We start from the raw sequence: 20,930 nt of genomic DNA, 5'->3' as shown, positions 1-20,930 counted from the left end.
TTCTGTTCTAGTTCTGTTCTAGTTCTGTTCTAGTTCTGTTCTAGTTCTGTTCTAGTTCTGTTTTAGTTCTGTTCTAGTTCTGTTCTACTTCTGTTCTAGTTCTGTTCTCATCTAATTCCTAACATCTAAAAATTCCTTTCAAATTGATAAATATCTTAAGTCGACATCTCATTCATTTAAATATTTAAGTTTTCATGTTTAGTTGCATTAATTATTATTACTGATAATAGACTTTAACACTTCTCTCCACTTGCATTCCCCATACAAACTCAGGGTGGTGTTTATGTTGGTGTGTTTGATTTTTTTTTTTTTTTTTTGTACAAGGTACTCTGTGTATTCTGATACAAGTTTTGCAATTAGAACATGACGCTAAACAACGACTGGCAATTTGTGTTATTTTAAAATTTATTTATTTATTATTTTCTACAAAAATTTCATTGAAAATTTAGGTCAAGCTCAAGCGGTGTTTTCTAATATACTCGAGATTGGATACAAGGATGCTCCAAGTGAGATTCACTACTATAGCAGCAGCAGCTATGACATATATACATTTCTATGTGTATTGATGTTTATTTGCAAATAAACTAACAAATGTAACAAAAAGTGTTGCCAGACTAGTTATTGTTCAGTTATAGTTTAGTTCTAATTCAGTTCTAGCTTAGTTCTAGTTCAGTTCTAGTTCAGTTCTAGTTCAGTTCTAGTTCAGTTCTAGTTCAGTTCTAGTTCAGTTCAGTTCTAGTTCAGTTCTAGTTCAGTTCTAGTTCAGTTCTAGTTCAGTTCTAGTTCAGTTCTAGTTCAGTTCTAGTTCAGTTCTAGTTCAGTTCTAGTTCTAGTTCTAGTTCAGTTCTAGTTCTAGTTCTAGTTCTAGTTCAGTTCTAGTTCTAGTTTAGTTCTAGTTCTAGCTCAGTTCTAGTTCAGTTCTAGTTCAGTTCTAGTTCTAGCTCAGTTCTAGTTCAGTTCTAGTTCAGTTCTAGTTCAGTTCAAGTTCAGTTCTAGTTCAGTTCTAATTCAGTTCTAGTTCAGTTCTAGTTCAGTTCTAGTTCAGTTCTAGTTCAGTTCTAGTTCAGTTCTAGTTCAGTTCTAGTTCAGTTCTAGTTCAGTTTTAGTTCAGTTCTAGTTCAGTTCTAGTTCAGTTCTAGTTCAGTTCTAGTTCAGTTCTAGTTCAGTTCTAGTTCAGTTCTAGTTCAGTTCTAGTTCAGTTCTAGTTCAGTTCTAGTTCAGTTCTAGTTCAGTTCTAGTTCAGTTCTAGTTCAGTTCTAGTTCAGTTCTAGTTCAGTTCTAGTTCAGTTCTAGTTCAGTTCTAGTTCAGTTCTAGTTCAGTTCTAGTTCAGTTCTAGTTCAGTTCTAGTTCAGTTCTAGATCATTTCTAGATCATTTCTAGTTCAGTTCTAGTTCAGTTCTAGTTCAGTTCTAATTCAGTTCTAATTCAGTTCTAGTTCAGTTCTAGTTCAGTTCTAGTTCTAGTTCAGTTCTAGTTCAGTTCTAGTTCAGTTCTAGTTCAGTTCTAGTTCAGTTCTAGTTCAGTTCTAGTTCAGTTCTAGTTCAGTTCTAGTTCAGTTCTAGTTCAGTTCTAGTTCAGTTCTAGTTCAGTTCTAGTTCAGTTCTAGTTCAGTTCTAGTTCAGTTCTAGTTCAGTTCTAGTTCAGTTTTAGTTAAGTTGTAGTTCTGTTCTAGTTCTGTTCTAGTTCTGTTTTAGTTCAGTTCTAGTTCAGTTTTAGTTAAGTTCTAGTTCTGTTCTAGTTCTGTTCTAGATCTGTTCTAGTTCTGTTCTAGTTCTCTTCTTGTTCTGTTCTAGTTCTCTTATGGTTTTGTTCTAGTTCTGTTTTAGATCCGTTCTAGTTCTGTTCTAGTTCTGTTCTAGTTCTGGTTTAGATCTGTTCTAGTTTAGATCTGTTCTAGTTCTGTTCTAGTTCTGTTCTAGTTCTGTTCTAGTTCTGTTCTAGTTCTGTTCTATTTCTAGTTCTGTTCTATTTCTGTTCTAGTTCTGTTTTAGTTCTGTTCTAGTTCTGTTCTAGTTCTGTTCTAGTTCTGTTCTAGTTCTGTTCTAGTTCTGTTCTAGTTCTATTCTAGTTCTGTTCTAGTTCTGTTCTAGTTCTGTTCTAGTTCTGCTCTAGTTCTGCTCTAGTTCTGTTCTAGTTCAGTTCTAGTTCTGTTCTACTTCTGTTCTTGTTCTGATCTAGTTCTGTTATACTTCTGTTCTGGTTCAGATTTGATTCTTGACTGATTCTATTCTTATCTGCTTCTGTTTTGATTCTTTTCGCTTACTCTCTCCCTATTTATGTTCTTTCTAGTCTGGCATCTCTCTAATAACTACAAATATATGTATAAAGGCCATTTATATTTATAGTTAAATGTTTTCTGTTGCAGTTGTTGTTGTTTTAAGTATTATTATTGTTGTAAATTCTGTTTGTGTTTCTGTTCTATGCAGTATGTATTGGTTTGCCTGACATTGATCTAGTTTTTTTGTTTTTCGTGTTCAAATATTGAACACATTCTTACACACGACGCACTCTTTTTGACAGACACTATCCAACATACATGCATACTACATACGTATGTATGTACATTGTACATTGTGTATGTGAGTGACTAAAACTAATTCTTGTTACATTTTACTCTCTACTGATGTAACACTATAGACTGCTGCACTTGTTCAGCGTCATCATGAACAATAACATTCATTAAAAACATCATTATTATCGTTATTATTAGTATTATTATAGAATTGTATTGTGTGGAGAAGGTGGAGGAGGAGCAAAGGAGAGACACTAACAAACAGACATGCATGCATGCAACAAGCTTATAAGAAAAATGGGTCAAAGTCAAACAATTTTTTTTCAAAATAGAGAAACAAGAACAACAACTATATTATTAAATGAAATAGAATGAATGCATTTTTTTGTTTTCACAAACACACACAGTCGTACATACTAGAACAAGGTTGCCAGACATATGTATATATATACATATAGAGAGGTGTTTGTTGTTGGCGTTATTATATAGTATTATTATTATAATTTTTGTCGTTGTTGTTGCATGTGCATTGGAGTACACAAATTGTATAGAATGAAAATAAGGCCATGGTTTCCACGACATTGACATACTAAATATTGTACCGCCATCTTTGTTTTTTGGTGTGCTCTGCTTTTTTCTTCTGAATTACACATTTTGACATTTGTTTTTATTGGCTTCCATAATACAACTGCATATTGTAGTGAGACTTCTAGCATTTTATAAACGACTACTACTTCTACTACGGAAAGGGTGATGGTGGGCTTTGTTGGATTTTTTTACTATTTTACAAGGTCATTGTTAACGTAGTCGCCGGATATTTAACATTTATAAGTCCTCTTCTTGATTTATGTTGTTTTTGTTGTTGCTGACAATATTATGCTACTGCTATTGCTACCGTTGATCAAGAGAAATTATTCATGGTAGTATACATATGTATCAACATCATTGTTATACCACCGAGTAACTTTATATCTATGTGAAGGTATGATTCGTCCTTGCTATTTTTATAATGTTAAATATTTGTTTTGGTATCTGAAGGACTTTGCCAATTACCACAGGTGTTTGCAGCAAGGTTGTCGGTTTAAATAAATGTTTTAAATTCTTTAAGGATTTAATGTCGACAAAGATGTTATTTTAAATAGAAGATTTATATGTATAGTTCTGTTCTAATTTTGTTGTAGTTCTGGTTAAGTTCTATTCTAGTTCTGTTCTAGTACTATTCTAGTTCTGTTCTAGTTTTAGTTCTGTTCTAGTTCTGTTCTAGTTCTGTTCAAGTTCTGTTCTAGTTCTGTTCTAGTTCTGTTCTAGTTCTGTTCTAGTTCTGTTCTAGTTCTGTTCTAGTTCTGTTCTAGTTCTGTTCTAGTTCTGTTCTAGTTCTGTTCTAGTTCTGTGCTAGTTATGTTCTAGTTCTGTTCTAGTTCTAGTTCTGTTCTTGTTTTAGTTCTGTTCTGAAAACACGTTTTTTAAATTATTTTCTAAAATGTATGTTCTTGTAAATAACGAATGTAATATAAAATTTATTAAAATATTATTAAATTTCATGAATATTTTATTTACATATTCTTCCACAAACGACAAATGTCTCCTTCAAAATTTGCATCTTTAATATTTTTCTGTATGTTTGGGGCAAAAACAATAAAACTAACAGTCCGTAAAATAATAAACAAGATGCTTGCAACAAGTACAAACTTTAAATGCACCTAAATGACCATCAAATGTCAGTTTCAATGTCTCTCTCTCTCTCTCTTTAAAAACAAACTCTAAAAATTATGGAGAGAGTGAGAGAACATAAAAGAAAATCCCTTTTAAACGTCATTCACCTTGACCTAAAACATTTGAAACAAATAGAAACTCCAAGTGCTGCTTCTGCTGGCCCCCAAAATAACATTTTACATTAATCTTTGTTGGAAATATGTAAAAATAAGATTTAATGTTGTAACCAGAACTGCATTAAGTCTGTTTTGTTTTTGTTTTGGAAAAAAATTTAAAAATCAATTTAATTGAATGAATAGACAAGCGCACTCTAATGCAATTGTTGGTGGCTGACGATTTAACGACTATTTGGTTGTGCCACCAGACAACTAGACAGACAGATGGAGACACAAGCGATGTCTAAGTGCCGCATATTTTGTTGATTGGATGGGATTTAGCGGTGTAAAATGTGAGGGTCTGTGTTCGAGTATTATTTCATCTAGTTGTTGGCCTTTAAACGCAACAACTCATAGAGACTCATTCGCACTCGCACAATCTTTAGTCGCTCTCTGTCGCGCGCTGACATTCATCAATGTCAGTGTTGCATTAAATAGTATTAATGAAAACAAACACAAAACGCACTGTTACAAAAACTGTTGAGGTTTGAGGGGCAACTCGTATAGGAAAACTAAATGAAAATTGCAATTAATCTAATGCTGCTGCAGACCTTCAGTTTACATTAGCAGAGGAGCAATTTTATTTGCGGCTAGAGAAGAAGATGCAACAACACACAACAAGAGTTTACGGAACCAGGGGGTGAAAGTGGTTTTTCCTTTATACATTGGCTGTGACATTGAGTTGTTTGTTGCAAGTAGTTTGTTTTCGTTTGTAAGTAGGTGAAGGTTAAATAAATAGTTTTTCAAATACTTGTTGCACTTCAGTGAGGAGTAACAGAGTAAGAGCGATAGAGAGAGTGAGAGAGAAAGATCGATTGCATTATACAGTTGTGGAAGGGGACAATAATGTTTTAAATAACAACTGATTCTGTTTCATCTTTTTTTCAAGTACATTTCTCGGTCGAAGTTTATGAATGAATACCAGTTGGGAAGGTTGTCTTTGGAAGATGAGTGCAATGGTGACCTTGTTTCAGTATTATTTACTAACTTTTTTACGAGGTGTATCCTTCATGGTCAATTCAACACACGGAATGTTCAAAAGTTACAGCATTATGGCCCCTACACACACGAAAAGTTTTACTTTAGGATCTAGTTCTTTTCTGTTCTAGATCTGTCCTAGTTCTGTTCTAGTTCTGTTCTAGTTCTGTTCTAGTTCTGTTCTAGTTCTGTTCTAGTTCTGTTCTAGTTCTGTTCTAGTTCTGTTCTAGTTCTGTTCTAGTTCTATTCTAGTTCTGTTCTAGTTCTGTTCTAGTTCTGTTCTAGTTCTGTTCTAGTTCTGTTCTAGTTCTGTTCTAGTTCTACCTTAGTTTTGTTCTGGTTCAGTTCTAGTTTTGCTTTAGTTTTGTTCTAGTTCTCTTTTAGTTTTGTTCTAGTTCAGTTCTATTTAAGTTTTAGTTCTTTTCTAGTTCTGTTCTCTTTTCGTTCTACTTTAGCTCTTAATCTTGTTCTGGTATAGTTTGACTATAGTTAAAATAAGTAGTTTTTATGAAGAACTGATACATTTCTTTAAAATTTTTTCGAAAGAAGAATTTACGAAAATATTTATATCAATTATTGTTTTTTTCCTTTTTAGCTCGCCGTGCTTTAGCAACATTTCCTAAGATAATAGATTGGATTAATATGGACGATTATTCAGTGCCTATATTGGCGAATAGTTCAACATTTAACCACAACAGCAACACTACTAACATTAATCACAACAATAATAATATTAACAGCAGCAACAACAATATCAATATGCATCACCATAAAGATCATATGTTGGCAGCTGGTAGTACACCCAGTACTACATCATTTATGTATGAATCAACAACACCCTCCAACAACTCCAAAGGAGAAATGTCCATGGCTAAAAGTGATTATAGTACTTTTACCACTTGTATACAACAATCTGCGCTACTGGATCATCGCCATTCAGCCATAGATGCTAATTTAGATGCTGGTGTTTCTTTGGGTGCTTTATGTGATTTGAAATTTTCCGGAGGCTCCAGCTCTATAATGGGAGGTGCTAATTTAATTAATGAAACAAATACAAATTTTAAAGGTTTACCACCCTTAATGGGGACTATAGAAAGTAATCATATAATGAGTGGCCTACAGAAGCTGAATACAACGGCGGGCGTTGTTAATGCACCCACGTTTTCTAATCTACTATTTGCCAGAGAAGCTACACAGAACCTTAATAATACAAATAACAACAATAATAATGTGTCTGCAGTAAACAGTTCACATTATTTAACGCTGAAAGGTAATGAAATACAAAGCACTGCCGAAACCACAACACAAAACCAAACGCATCACTATTTACCAAATACTAATATAACAGCCAGACAAATGTCACCACCGAATGAAATTCTACAAAGAGTAACAACAGCCGATACTCATAATCTATTAGATTATGGCATTGCCAGTTCATCTTCCTCTGCAGCAGTTAACACAACTACTACATCTTCATCACTTACTTTACATCATAATCTAAATACTAACAGAGAGAGGGGAGTCAATCACAGTGGCTTGGAAAGTGGTGTTAATGCTCTCAATGAAAATCATATAACTACCACAACAGCTACAACAACAAATGATACAACACCACCCAACACTGCCAACATCAACAACAACAACACACATCATCCAACACAACAGTTGCAGCAGCAACAGCAAAATGCAACAACAACAGCCACCTCTACCACGACCAGTACAAGATCAACACTCCACAGTATTGAAGAATTAGCGGCCAGTTCCTGTACACCCTCATCCTCAACAACAGCTCCACTAAATACTCTTGTAAATAACAACAATAACAATGCAACATCTTCAACAACAATAACCCAAACATCAGCTACAACAGTACCTTTAATTATAAACAATAATGAAACAGCTAAGCAGCAACAACAACATCTTCCAGAAGCTACAAAATCTGCTAATAACCAGCAGCAAAATCAATTGTCTCAACAGCAAATGACTCTGCAACATCAACATAATCAGCAGCTTCAACAACATCATCACCAACATCAGCAGCAGCATCAACAACATTTGCTTAATTCTTCTACTTTGAGTAGTGATAGCAATGATTCGATTTCTTCATCGGATGAATATATTGATATGGAATTAAATGAAAGATCGGGTAAGTTATTTTTACTATAATTTCCTTTATTTAAATAATTATTCTAACAGGGATTAATATTGGCAATATTTTGTTGTTGAACGTGAAGTGATAAATAATAAAATAAACAAAAATAATTAACTAAATCGACGCTATTAATAATTAATAAAATTTTAAACGAAAAACAAATAACCAACATCAATTACTTTATAATTTTGATAAAATTAATAAACTATTAAAATAATATAAAAGTTCTCAAAAACCAGGTTAAATTAATCTTAAGTTCATCTTTAGTTTTAAAATGTCAAAAGTAAACATAATAGCGATACTTTGTATCATCTGGAAACCAAATACTAAACGGTTTGATTGTTAAACTGTCTAGATCTGTTCCAGTTCTGTTCTGTTCTAGTTCTGTTCTAGTTCTGTTCTAGTTCTGTTCTAGTTCTGTTCTAGTTCTGTTCTAGTTCTGTTCTAGTTCTGTTCTAGTTCTGTTCTAGTTCTGTTCTAGTTCTGTTCTAGTTCTGTTCTAGTTCTGTTCTAGTTCTGTTCTAGTTCTGTTCTAGTTCTGTTCTAGTTCTGTTCTAGTTCTGTTCTAGTTCTGTTCTAGTTCTGTTCTAGTTCTGTCCTAGTTCTGTTCTAGTTCTGTTCTAGTTCTGTTCTAGTTCTGTTCTAGTTCTGTTCTAGTTCTGTTCTAGTTTGTTCTAGTTTGTTCTAGTTGTGTTTTAGGTTTGTTCTAGTTCTGTTCTAGTTCTCTTCTAGTTCTGTTCTAGTTCTAGTTCTAGTTCTGTTCTAGTTCTGTTCTAGTTCTGTTCTAGTTCTGTTCTAGTTCTGTTCTAGTTCTGTTCTAGTTCTGTTCTAGTTCTGTTCTAGTTCTGTTCTAGTTCTGTTCTAGTTCTGTTCTAGTTCTGTTCTAGTTCTGTTCTAGTTCTGTTCTAGTTCTGTTCTAGTTCTGTTCTAGTTCTGTTCTAGTTCTGTTCTAGTTCTGTTCTAGTTCTTTTATAGTTCTTTTATAGTTCTGTTCTAGTTCTGTTCTAGTTCTGTTCTAGTTCTAGTTCATTTCTATTTCAGTTCTAATTCTGTTCTATTTAAGTTCTAGTTCTGCTCTAGTTCAACTGAAATCCTTTTTATCCGTCACCCCTTGAACTTTTTCTTTATATTTCAAAATAAACGATTTACTCAAACAATGGCGACTATAACCTCGTAATAATATTTATTTATTTAGAATAATTTAATTAAAAACATATAAATTTTAATTAAATTATAACAACAACTAAATAAACACAATCATTGAAAAAGTAAACTAAACAAAAACAATTAAAAAACACATACATACAAATAACGCTTCGAACACTAAACGAGTGAAATGTTTGTTGTTCGTTACCCAACAAAGGAAGGGAACAGGCAAAGAGCTTAGGAGAGCGTCAGAGGAAACATTAGAAAATGAAGAAGGATAAATCGAATACAACAACAAACAAATGCATTAAAATTTGTAGTAATTGTTGTTGTAATTGCATTTAACCTTAACTCAATGTAAAAATAACTTAAAAATGAAAACAAATTTTATATTAAACAAAAACAACGAAAATTATTTAAACAAATAAAAACTGCATAAACTGAAGAGTAACAACAACAATAATAATAAAGCTAACTATGCCAGTGGGTCGCCAAATGACCTTGTGCCAGATTTTGTATTTTACAAAACGAAAAAAAGAAAAACAACTTAAGAAGAAACAGCAGAAGACATTTTATAATGGTAATAGAGAGTGAGAGAGCGGGTAGAAGCGCAAAAGGAGCAGCTTTAAGCTTAAAGCAAATACTTATTTGACATAAGGCCAAATAATGCAAAAATTGTTTTGTTTTGGTTTGTTGTTTTTATTTTTTTCTTTCATTTAAATGCACATTTGACAAATTAAGTGGGTGGGAGAGGTTGCAAAAGGGGGGGGGCGTGCTTGTTAAACAAGACGAGTTGTTAATTTGCTTTTGTTTGTTTGCGTTTATTTTCTTCTGTATAGCTGCCAACTATTTGTTTATATTTTAAATATGCTGTCAAAAGCATTGGTATAAGACGTAGTTGTTGTTTTTGTTTAGAGGTTTACGTCATGTTTTATAATGCAATTTTGCAAGTGATGCCAGATGATTTGTACAGGGACCATATTCATTTTTAACGTAAAATTAGTTTTGCGGAGAAAGTAGTTCTCTTGTTCTGTTTGAGATCTGCTCAAGTTCTGTTCTAGTTCGGTTCTAGTTCTTTTCTTTTTCTGTTCTAGTTCGGTTCTAGTTCTTTTCTTGTTCTGTTTAAGTTCTGTTTTAGTTCTGTTCTAGTTCTGTTCTAGTTCTGTTCTAGTTCTGTTCTAGTTCTGTTCTAGTTCTGTTCTAGTTCTGTTCTAGTTCTGTTCTAGTTCTGTTCTAGTTCTGTTCTAGTTCTGTTCTAGTTCTGTTCTAGTTCTGTTCTAGTTCTGTTCTAGTTCTGTTCTAGTTCTGTTCTAGTTCTGTTCTAGTTCTATTCTAGTTCTGTTCTAGTTCTGTTCTATTTCTGTTCTAGTTCTGTTCTAGTTCTGTTCTAGTTCTGTTCTAGTTCTGTTCTAGTTCTGTCCTTGTTCTGTTCTAGTTCTGTTCTAGTTCTGTTCTAGTTCTGTTCTAGTTCAGTTCTGGTTCTGTTTTAGTTCTGTTTTAGTTCTGTTCTAGTTCAGTTCTAGTTCAGTTCTAGTTAAGTTCTAGTTCTGTTCTAGTTCTGTTCTAGTTCTGTTCTAGTTCTACTTCTGTTCTAGTTCTGTTCTAGTTCTGTTCTAGTTCTGTTCTAGTTTTGTTCTAGTTCTGTTCTAGTTCTGTTCTAGTTCTGTTCTAGTTCTGTTCTAGTTCTGTTCTAGTTCTGTTCTAGTTCTGTTCTAGTTCTGTTCTGTTCTGTTCTGTTCTACTTCTGTTCTAGTTCTGTTCTAGTTCTGTTCCAGTCATGTTCTAGTTCTGTTCTAGTTCTGTTCTAGTTCTGTTCTAGTTCTGTTCTAGTTCTGTTCTAGTTCTGTTCTAGTTCTGTTCTAGTTCTGTTCTAGTTCTGTTCTAGTTCTGTTCTAGTTCTCTTCTAGTTCTCTTCTAGTTCTGTCGTAGTTTTTTTCTAGATCTGTTGTACTAAGTTCTACTTGAAATAATTTCCCATATTTTGATCCAAATTTTCCTTGTATTATTGTTTTACCATCTGGGATCTCTTTTTGCAATGTAGGTTTAATAGTGTAAGTATAACATGAGTGTGTGTTTGTTTTTTAATGTTTTTATTTACATTTGTTTTTATTTGATGAATTTCTAGCATTTTTTCTTTTCATGCAATCGCATTAGCTCTCTTTGTCTCTATGTCTCACACCTCCCTATATATTTTCTCACAGTGTTGCATTTTCCTACTGCATTTTTTTTCGTGTACCTATATTGTTTTTATTTTAAAGCCGGCAGCTTCGCTGCAGCCGCCATGAACAGAGACCCCAATTTTGTAGTCGCTATATAGAGAGTAAATTAATTGCAACCGCTAAATGGCCATCACTAAATATATGTATTTTAACATACTACTGCAACCATCATCTATGTATGTACTTACCTGCCTGCTCACCACCTACTGCGGACTATAGCTTTTCAGTTTTCATTTTTCCACCCGGTTTGTTTTTATTTTACAAACGTCGCCATTTAATTGAAATTCTCTCTGATTTTTTTGTCTAAAGCACTCTCTTTTGCTCTCTCTTGCACTTAATCTCTCCTTATTTGCTGCTGTTGTTGTCTTGTTACATTTGTATTGGGGATGTACCCTGACCTAGTTACATTTTTTATTATTTTTTTATTGTTGTTGCTGTTTTCTTTATTATTATTTTTATTGTTGATTTTTTCTGTTTTTTTTTGCATTTTACAAAGTAAAATGCATTTTTTATTTACTTATATTAAATATTCATTATTATTTTTATATATTATAATAATATTTTTAGTTTTAAATTTATTCGTTGTTGTTTTTTTTTATAAAATTTACATTGTTTTAATTTATAATCTAGGTTAAATGCAATTGCATTTTAGTGCAAATACTTGTAAGTTTAAAGTTTACCTTTTTGTTTTAATTGATTTTTACTTACCTTGTTGCAAAACAATTTTGTATAGAATTTGTATTTTTACCAAATCAAACCCTCCCTCGTCGTTGCACTATGGGTCGAAGGTTGAAATATTGAATTAAAGCAGACTTCAGACCTTAGCAATCTGTTTGTTTTCCACAGTGACATTTCGGGAATTACTTAGAACACCAAGTAGTTCGCATATTCAGATCAGATCCCCTCCTCGATAGTTCTCTTTCATTATAGAGAGTGCTAAATTTTTTTTTAGTTGTTTTGAAAGAATTCCTTTAAATTTTCCAAAGAACAAGTTTGCTTTCGCTGTCTTTTATTGAAAACAAGTCAATTGCTTTGTCGTTTTTCATGGATATGTTAGATGTCCTTAAAGTGAAGCCAACCAGGAATGATCAAGCATTCCTGAGAGATACAATAGAGGCCTAATAAGACTCTGAGAGAAAGTTGAATGAAAGTAACTCCACAACCTTTAAGTCTCGGACATTCGCTTATCCTACACTCCTTCTAAAGTTGCGGAACTATCTAAGGCGATTGGCCTCGACAACCTGCCAACGAGCAGCCTGAAAATCAACCCAATCCAGATCATCCCAGATAGATTTCCCTTCTATCACCACTCGCGATTAGTCTTAAGACGATCCTTCTCCCTCAGCTATAACAGCAACAGCCACCTAACAGCAACTCTCCACCAGCGTGAATTTCATGAGATTGCGCAACAACAATACCTCACCATTAGCCTCCATAAACTCACAGATCTTACAGGGCTTGAAGCAGGAGAGACCTTGTGAAAAGACACTCCTAGAGGCGCTATACTTATCGAAGCCCTACTAGATTTATCGAGGCCTACTATCAGCCAATACCAATACCTCTTCTTGGACGTCCTGTAGTCCACTATATCTAACAACTTGAAGAGATGGATTGTTAATTATCTAAGTTGTCGTTAGTCTAGTTTGTTGAGTTGAGACACAGGGTCAATCTTACAGGCCGATCGTCCTCAATACACCAATCGCGGGTAGTGTTAATACGCTCCTTCTCCCCCAGCTTTCCAGCATTTAACAGCATCTCGCCTACAGCATGGATTTCGTAAGACGCACAACACCATCTCAGCATTAGCCGCCTTAAACACTCAGATCTTAAAGGGCTTGAAACAGGAGAGGCCTTGTGAAGAGACAATCTTAGTTGCGCTAGACTTATTGAAGGCCTTCGATTCAGTCAGTCATACCACACTCATTCAGGACATCCTGCAATCCACCATGTTTAACAACATTAAGAGATGGATTGTGAGTTACCCGAGTGGTCGTCAGTCGTTCGTTGAGTTGATATAGAGGGTCAATCCAACAGCCCGATTGTCCTCCTTACGCCAATCGTGAATAGTCTTATTACGCTCCTTCTCCCCCAGCTGTCCGGCCATTTAACTGCATCTCGCCATCAGCACCATCGCAGCATTAGACGCCTTAAACACTCAGATCTTACGGGGTTTAAACTAAGAGTCCTTTTGAATAGGCACTTCTAGTAGCGCTAGACTAATCGATGTCCTTCGATATAGTAAGCCATACTACACTCATTCAGGACATTCTGCAGTCCACTATGTCTAATAAATGAAGGAGAAGGATATATCGAAAATACTACTCTTAATCGATTTCAGTTTCTTTTCTTTAAGAGTTCCAATGTTCTTGCCCTTGCGGTGTCCTAAAAAGAAGTTAATTTTCGGTGTTTTGCTTTTAAGAAAGGCTCTTCAAAGACTCAAGGGAAGTTTGCAAAAAACCATTAACTTTCGGCATCCAATTCCTAATAAAAAAGCTAACTCCTTGACCGCTCTAGAGTTTGAAAAGACTAGACTTTATAGTAGAAAACGTTTTTATTCGTTCTTTCCTTACAAAAACTAATGTCCTTGCCCGGAAGGTAGATCATTTCGGAGTATTGCTTTGAAAAAATCTTCACGGTTGGGTCGTTCTTCAGTGAAAACTAGCGATTCGGCATCCAATTTCGGCTCTTGATACATTCATTAAAAGTTCAAAAAGAAGTCCATTTGCGGAATCTTTCCTTATTGAGAACTCATATTCTTGTCCTTCTTAATAGATTTATCAGTTGTTCGGAGTGTAATATGTTCATATTGCTTTGAGCGATTATGAACTGTTCTTGCTAATGTTGAAGTTTACAAAAGAACATTTCCTTTTGGCGTTCGATTTCGTTGTATTTTTCGATCAATCTCTTGATCGACAACTTTGCTTGGAAGCTGTTAATAGATGATAATGGTATCTTACAAAGGAAATGTCAATTTTCGTTATATATCAGTATGCTGACGCTGAAGTTGAACTTCAGAAGTTAGAATTCCGCAACTGCTTGAACACTGTTTATAAATTTAATGCGATCCCACAAAGACAAAGCCTGCTTCGTTATCTTTCCTTAAGAATAAATCTTTTGTACGGAGCCTCTAAATAGATTCAATGGAATATCGCATAGGAATCGGCAGTTTCGATATGACAAGTCAGCTGCCTGGACGCTGTTTATAAATTTAATAGAATACCGTAAAGAAAACGGTAGATTGATTACTTTCCTCAAGAAGTCAACTCCTTGGACTTTCTTAAAAGATTCAGTGGAATCCTACAAAGATAAAGTTCGGTTTTCGTTATATTTCCTTACTGAGTAAAAACGGCTTGATTTTTTCTGATAGAATCATGGGAATTCCATCATAAAGAAGCCGGTTTTAAGATATTTCCTTAAGCAGGAACCAATTGCTTGAATGTTCTTGATAACGTTGTTCGAATTCGGTAAACGAGATTTCGATTTTCGCAGTCTTTCTTTTAAAGGAAGCCAATTGCTTTGGAGAACTGAGATGTTCGAAACCATGAGTAGCCAACGGCTTCGAATTTTCTTGTAGAATCATAGGAATCCCGTCATAAAGAAACAGGTTTTGATATATTACCTTAAGAAGAAGCCAACTGCTGAGTGTTCTTAATGACGTTGTTCAATGTCGGCCGAGGTGTCGCTTTTCGATGAAGCCAACTGCTTTGGGAAATTGAAATGTTCGAAACCATGAGTAGAATACTGATTGATCTTTTCAGAAAGAAAAGATCAATCAGTTTCACATATTACCTTAAGAAGAAAAACACTGCTTGAGTGTCCTCAAATGTGTCGGCAAAAAGATTTCAAAGTCTTTCCTTAAGTAGAAGTCAATCGCTTTTAAAACATTAATTTTAGAAAATCGAGCTGTTCGAAATCATGAGTAGACTACGGATTGATCTTTTCTGATAGGATCCGGGGAATGTCATCATGAAAAAACTGGTTTTGACAGATTTCAAAGTCGCCAAACGATGTGTCACTTTTCGAAGTCTTTCCTTAAAAGGAAGCCAACTGTTTTGGGAAATTGAGATGTTTGAAACCATGAGTAGCATAGGGATTAATCTTTTCATATAGAATCAGGGGAATTCTGTCATAATGAAGACGTTTTTCTTATATTACCTTAAGAAGAAACCAACTGCTTAAGAGTCCTCAAAGGTGTCAGCAAATATGATGTCACTTTTCGAAGTCTTTCCTTAAGAAGAAGCCAACTGCTTTGATATCTTTTAAAATATTAATTTTGGGAAAATCAAGATGTTCGAAGCCAACTGCTTGAATGTTTTTGATGATGTAGTTGTTCGAAGTCGACAAAGTCTTTCCTTTAGAAGAAGCCAACTTCTTTGATCGCTTTTGAAACACTAATGTTGAAAATTTTAGAATCTTTCTTAAAGAGAAGACGGCTTCTTCAGTGGTCTTGATAGACTAAAAAGAAGATTGAATGAAAAAGTCATTTAAGTGCTTAGTAGTTCTTATTAGTTTCCTAAAAAGTTCTACAAAGTATGATGAAGTAGTCCCCTCATCCAAAATATTAAAAAAAATATTATTTATAGATTCGTCTTGTCCGTATTTCCTTTCATTTTTATTGCAAAATTGTTTAAACATTACATTTTCTTTCTTTACTGTTTAACTTTCATTTTCTTTTCTTTACTTTAATTTCCGTTAACATTTCGTTGTATGTTAATGTCATATGTTTGTATGTATAGAAAATATAACACACGTTCTTTACAGGTGACGCCAATATTTTTGTTTATTTGTCTCATTTTTTAGACGATTTTGGTTTTTTGTTTTGTTTTTTCAAAAAGCAGACGCCTGACTGACAACTCATAACATGTTGTTTTCTTTGTTGTCTTCTACTACTTGTACTTTTCTTCCTCTTGTGCTTCTTCTTCTACTTCTTTTTGCTGTCATTGTTTGCCTTGTGTTGTGTAAACATTATAAATGCATGATGAATGCATTTGCCAGTTTGTTTTATTGTATTGTGGAAGGTCTTGTCAAGTTTTTTGTTGTTTTTTTTTGCTGCTGCTTCTGTTTTTTTATTACAAAAGTTTTGGTTGTTGTTGTTGCTGCTGCTGTTATTTAAATCATCATTTTTCCTTTTACTTCTTTTCCTTTGGAATAAATAGCATTTTACTGCTTACTTTTTCTTTTTATTTTTGTTTATTTTATTAAAATTTTTTGTTTTTATTTAAAGATTATTTTCTTTTTATTTTCATTTTGTAATCTATAGTCAAGACTATAGACTGATCAGTAGTAAGGAAATGATTTATAGTCAAGACTATAGATTAATCTATAGTCAAGACTATACATTGATCTATAGTCAAGACTATAGATTGATCTATAGCCTATAATCTTGACTATATATCAATCTATAGTCTTGACTATAGATCAGCCTATAGTCTTGACTATAGATCAATGTATAGTCTTGACTATAGATCAGTCTATAGTCTTGACTATAGATCAGTCCATAGTCTTGACTATAGATCAGTCTATATTCTTGACTATAGATCAGTCTATATTCTTGACTATAGATCAGTTTATAGTCTTGACTATTGATCAGTCTATAGTCTTGACTATAGATCAGTCTATAGTCTTGACTATAGATCATTCTATAGTCTTGACTATAGATCAGTCTAAAGTCTTGACTATAGATCAGTCTATAGTCTTGACTATAGATCAGTCTATAGTCTTGACTATAGATCAGTCTATAGTCTTGACTATAGATCAGTCTATAGTCTTGCCTATAGATCAGTCTATAGTCTTGACTATAGATCAGTCTATAGTCTTTATTATAGATCAGTCTATAGGCTTGGCTATAGATCAGTTTATAGTATTAACTATAGATCAGTCTAGAATCAATCTATAGATTGATCTATAGTCAAGACTATAGACTGATCTATAGTCAACATTATAGACTGATCTATAGGCAATACTATAGACTGATTTATAGTCAAGACTATAGACTGATCTATAGTCAAGACTAAAGGCTGGTGAAATGTGTATTTGTTTAATATCGTTTCTTTTCTTTAAGAGAAATCAATTTCCTGGGCGCTCTTGTAAGATTCATTGGACGTGCTAAAAGCTAAACGTCAAATCCCTTAGCTCTTCTAGCTTCCTTCCATTTCTTTGCCTTTCTTTATAGATTGATCTATAGTCAAGACTATAGATTGATCTATGGTCAAGACTAACAGATAAACCAAGTGCTTAGTCGTCTTGATTGAACTCATTAGATGCTTGAGTTAGAAGAAATCCATTGTTTTTGATGTATTGCTTTAATTAGAACTAAACTCCTGCCTAAGGAGATCCTAACTCCTCCAAACAAGACGATCTCTTCTGAAAATCCTTAAAAGAACAATAAACAAATAAACTGCTTAAACGTTCGATTACAGATATTTAGAACTTTCATGGATTTTCAGAAATTGACTTTTACGATCAGTTTTCTTTAAAAAGTCATACATCACTAACCAGATCAGTTTTCTATAAAAATTTTCTTCAACGATCAGTTTTTTTTATAAATCTTTATTTATTTCAATGATTAGTTTTCAAGGATCGGTCTTCTATAGATATCTACTTTACTTCAAGGATCAGTTTTCTATAGATATCTTTTTGAACGATCAGTTTTCTTTGGAAATCTTTTTAAAATATCAGTTTTTAATGATTAACTTCCTTTAGTAATCTTTATACTTCAAGGATCGGTCTTCTATAGACATCTACTTTATTTCAACGATCAGTTTTTCTTTTAAGCCTTGAACGATCAGTTTTCTACAAAAATCTATTTCAACGATGAATTTTCTAGAAAAATTTAATTTAAAGACTTTAAGACTTCAACGATCAGTTTTCTACAAAAATCATCAGTTTTCTTAAGAAATCTTAAATCTCGTTCTTTAGAAATTTCTTTCAATGATCAGTTTTCTTTAGAAATCCTTAACGATTAGTATTGAATTTTATGCTAAATTGTTATTTATAATAAAAAGTCTAGATAGATCATTTAATCACTTGTTCATATAGGTAATAATTTTTCTTCGACTGTATTAAAACACACACATAGATACATAGATAATGACGTCATTGAGAGCGTTAAAGCAAATTTACAGAGTGCGAGAGAGTTAAATATTAAACGATACATTTTTTATTTCTAATTAGCAGGGATGGTACTAGCAGTAGTATTAGCAAAAAATGTTTTAAAATGGTTTTCGTAAAAAATAAGGATTCGTTAAGTTGTTTCAATAGTAAAAAATCAAAAATAGTTTTGGTTTTGAAAAGCTTAGTAATAATACTTAACGATTATGAGTAATTTTTCTTAAAAATAAGTTTCGTTCATAAAAATAAAGTTTCGATAAGTTTTTTAAATGGCCCAAATTCAGAATTCTTTAAGGATTTGGAATGTTTATTATTAATACTAAACGAATATGACAAAATTTTCTTATAAATAAGTTTCGTTAAGAAAATAAAGTTTCGTTAAGTTTTTTAAATGGTCCAAATTCAGAATTTTTTACGGATTTGAAAAGTTTATTATTAATACTAAACGAATAAGACAAAATTTTCTTAAAAATAAGTTTCGTTCATAAAAATAAAGTTTCGTTAAGTTTTTTAATAGATCCAAATTCAGAATTCTTTTCGGATTTGAATAGCTTATTATTAATACTTAACAAATATGATAAAATTTTATTATAAATAAGTTTCGTTAAGAAAATAAAGTTTCGTTTAGTTATTTTAATAGTCCAAATTCAGAAATATTTTCGTATTTGAAAAGCTTTTTATTAATACTAAACGAATATGACAAAATTTTCTTAGAAATAAGTTTCGTTCATAAAAATAAAGTTTCGTTAAGTTTTTTAATTGGTCCAAATTCAGAGTTCTTTGCGGTTTTGAAAAGTTTATTATTAATACTAAATGAATATGACAAAATTTTCTTAAAAATAAGTTTCGTTAAGAAAATAAAGTTTCGTTAAGTTTTTTAATTGGGCCAAATTCAGAAAACTTTGCGGATTTGAACAGCTTTTTAATAATATTAAAAGAATATGACAAAGTTTTCTTAAAAACAAGTTTCGTTCATCAAAATAAAGTTTCGTTAAGTTTTTTGTGTGGTCCAAATTCAGAATTCTTTACGGATTTGAAAAGCTTTTTATTAAAACTTAACGAATATGACAAAGATTTCTTAAAAAAAAGTTTCGTTCATAAAAATGAAGTTTCGTTAAGTTTTTTTAAACGGCGAAAATTCAGAAGATATTCTGTATTTGAAAAGCTTGCTAGTAATACTCAACGTTTTTAATAACAAACTAAGGCAAAAGCTTTCATTTTAAGCTTATCGTCTTTGAAAATAATGTTTCGTTAAGTTTATTTCATTAAAAAAAATGATTAATTTAAAGCTTTTATGTTTTCAAATTAAAGTTTCTTTAAGTTTTTTTAAAGATTTTAAAAAGTAAAAAGCTTTTAAAAAGAAATAAGTTAAAAGCTTTCATATACAAAAAGTTTCGTTATGTTTATTAAATAATCTAAATATGAACATTTTTTATTAAATTCTCTTTTAAAGTTTTACTTTACCCAGCTCTGTCATATGCAAAACCGCTCTCTTTAACTTTTGCATACACAATAATTGCAGCAACAATAACAACAAAACAATATGAAAAATAAAAAAATATTAATGGGCCCAACAAAAACAAAACATAAACAGTAACAGCAACAACAATTATTTTGTAATAAAGCTCAAAAAAAAATACCGACTCATTTAATTGCAAGAGAAGAAGCATTAATACGGCAAAAAAGAAGAGTTTAATACAAGTGTTTGTATAATTGTTAGTTAATATTAATTGCTGCAACAACAACAATAAGAGTAATAGTAATAATAACAATAACAATTAATGCAAATGACAAAATAAATATTAAAACAAACAAAAAAAAAACACTTGAGCATAGAAATGGAAAAATTTTAAAAGGTAGAGAATGTTTAAACAAATAAACATAATGATGTTAATGTATATAATAATGATGTTTGTTTTTGTTGTTTTTATGGTTGATTATTGTGAAAATGAAAAAGTTAACAACAAAAGAAACACAGTTATGTAATATTACAAAATAAAACGTGATTAAAATAAAAATAAAACAACAATAATAAAACTTCTGGAAAACTTTATTAAATTTTGTTTTTAGTGTTTTTCCATATTTTTTTTTTAAATTTCACAATTGGAACTAGTCTCCACTACAATAGAGTTGATCAACTATAGTCTTGACTAGAGTAAAGTTAGTCAACTCTAGTCTTGACTAGAGTAGAGTTGGTCAACTCTAGTTTTAACTAGAGAAGAGTTGGTCAACTCTAGTCTTGACTAGAGTAGAGTTGATAATCTCTAGTACTGACTTGAGAAGCGTTCATCAACTCTAGTCTTGACTAGAGTAGAGTTGATCAACTCTAGACAAGGGTAGAGTTGATCAACTCTAGACAAGGGTAGAGTTGATCAACTCTAGACAAGGGTAGAGTTGGTCAATTTTAGCCTTGACTAGAGTAGAGTTGATCAACTCTATTCTTGACTAGAGTAGAGTTGGTAAACTCTAGTCTTGACTAGAGTAGAGTTGATCAACTCTAGTCTTGACTAGAGTAGAATTGACCAACTCTAGTCTTGACTAGAGTAGAGTTGACCAACTCTAGTCTTGACTAGAGTAGAGTTGACCAACTCTAGTCTTGACTAGAGTACTCTTGATCAACTATAGTATTCACTAGATTAGAGTTAAGCAATTCTAGTCTTGACTAGAGTAGAGTTGATCAACTCTAGTCTTGACTAGGGACTAGTTGGTCAACTCTTGTCTTGACTAGACTACTCTTGATCTACTATAGTGTTCACTAGTTAAGCAATTCTAGTCTTGACTAGAGTAGAGTTGATCAACTCTAGTCTTGACTAGAGTAGAGTTGATCAACTCTAGTTTTGACTAGAGTAGAGTTGATCAACTCTAGTTTTGACTAGAGTAGAGTTGATCAACTCTAGTTTTGACTAGAGTAGAGTTGATCAACTCTAGTTTTGACTAGAGTAGA

At 32.5% G+C, this 20,930-nt stretch overlaps 1 protein-coding gene across 1 annotated transcript in view; it reads left to right on the top strand.

Annotated features, from left to right (window-relative positions):
• The first annotated feature begins 5,957 nt into the window (after positions 1-5,957).
• Positions 5,958-20,930, top strand: part of LOC111678683 (nuclear hormone receptor FTZ-F1-like) — a 74,187-nt gene continuing 59,214 nt past the window's right edge. Inside the window, exon 1 of the mRNA XM_046950968.1 lies at positions 5,958-7,505. Coding sequence (XP_046806924.1) covers positions 6,002-7,505 — 1,504 coding nt within the window. The 5' untranslated portion in view covers positions 5,958-6,001. The remainder of the gene's footprint in view (positions 7,506-20,930) is intronic.

This window comes from Lucilia cuprina, chromosome 5, assembly GCF_022045245.1.
Source record: "Lucilia cuprina isolate Lc7/37 chromosome 5, ASM2204524v1, whole genome shotgun sequence".
In the NCBI taxonomy this organism is placed as follows: Eukaryota; Metazoa; Arthropoda; class Insecta; order Diptera; family Calliphoridae; genus Lucilia; species Lucilia cuprina.
This window is presented reverse-complemented; position numbering and strand designations above follow the sequence as displayed.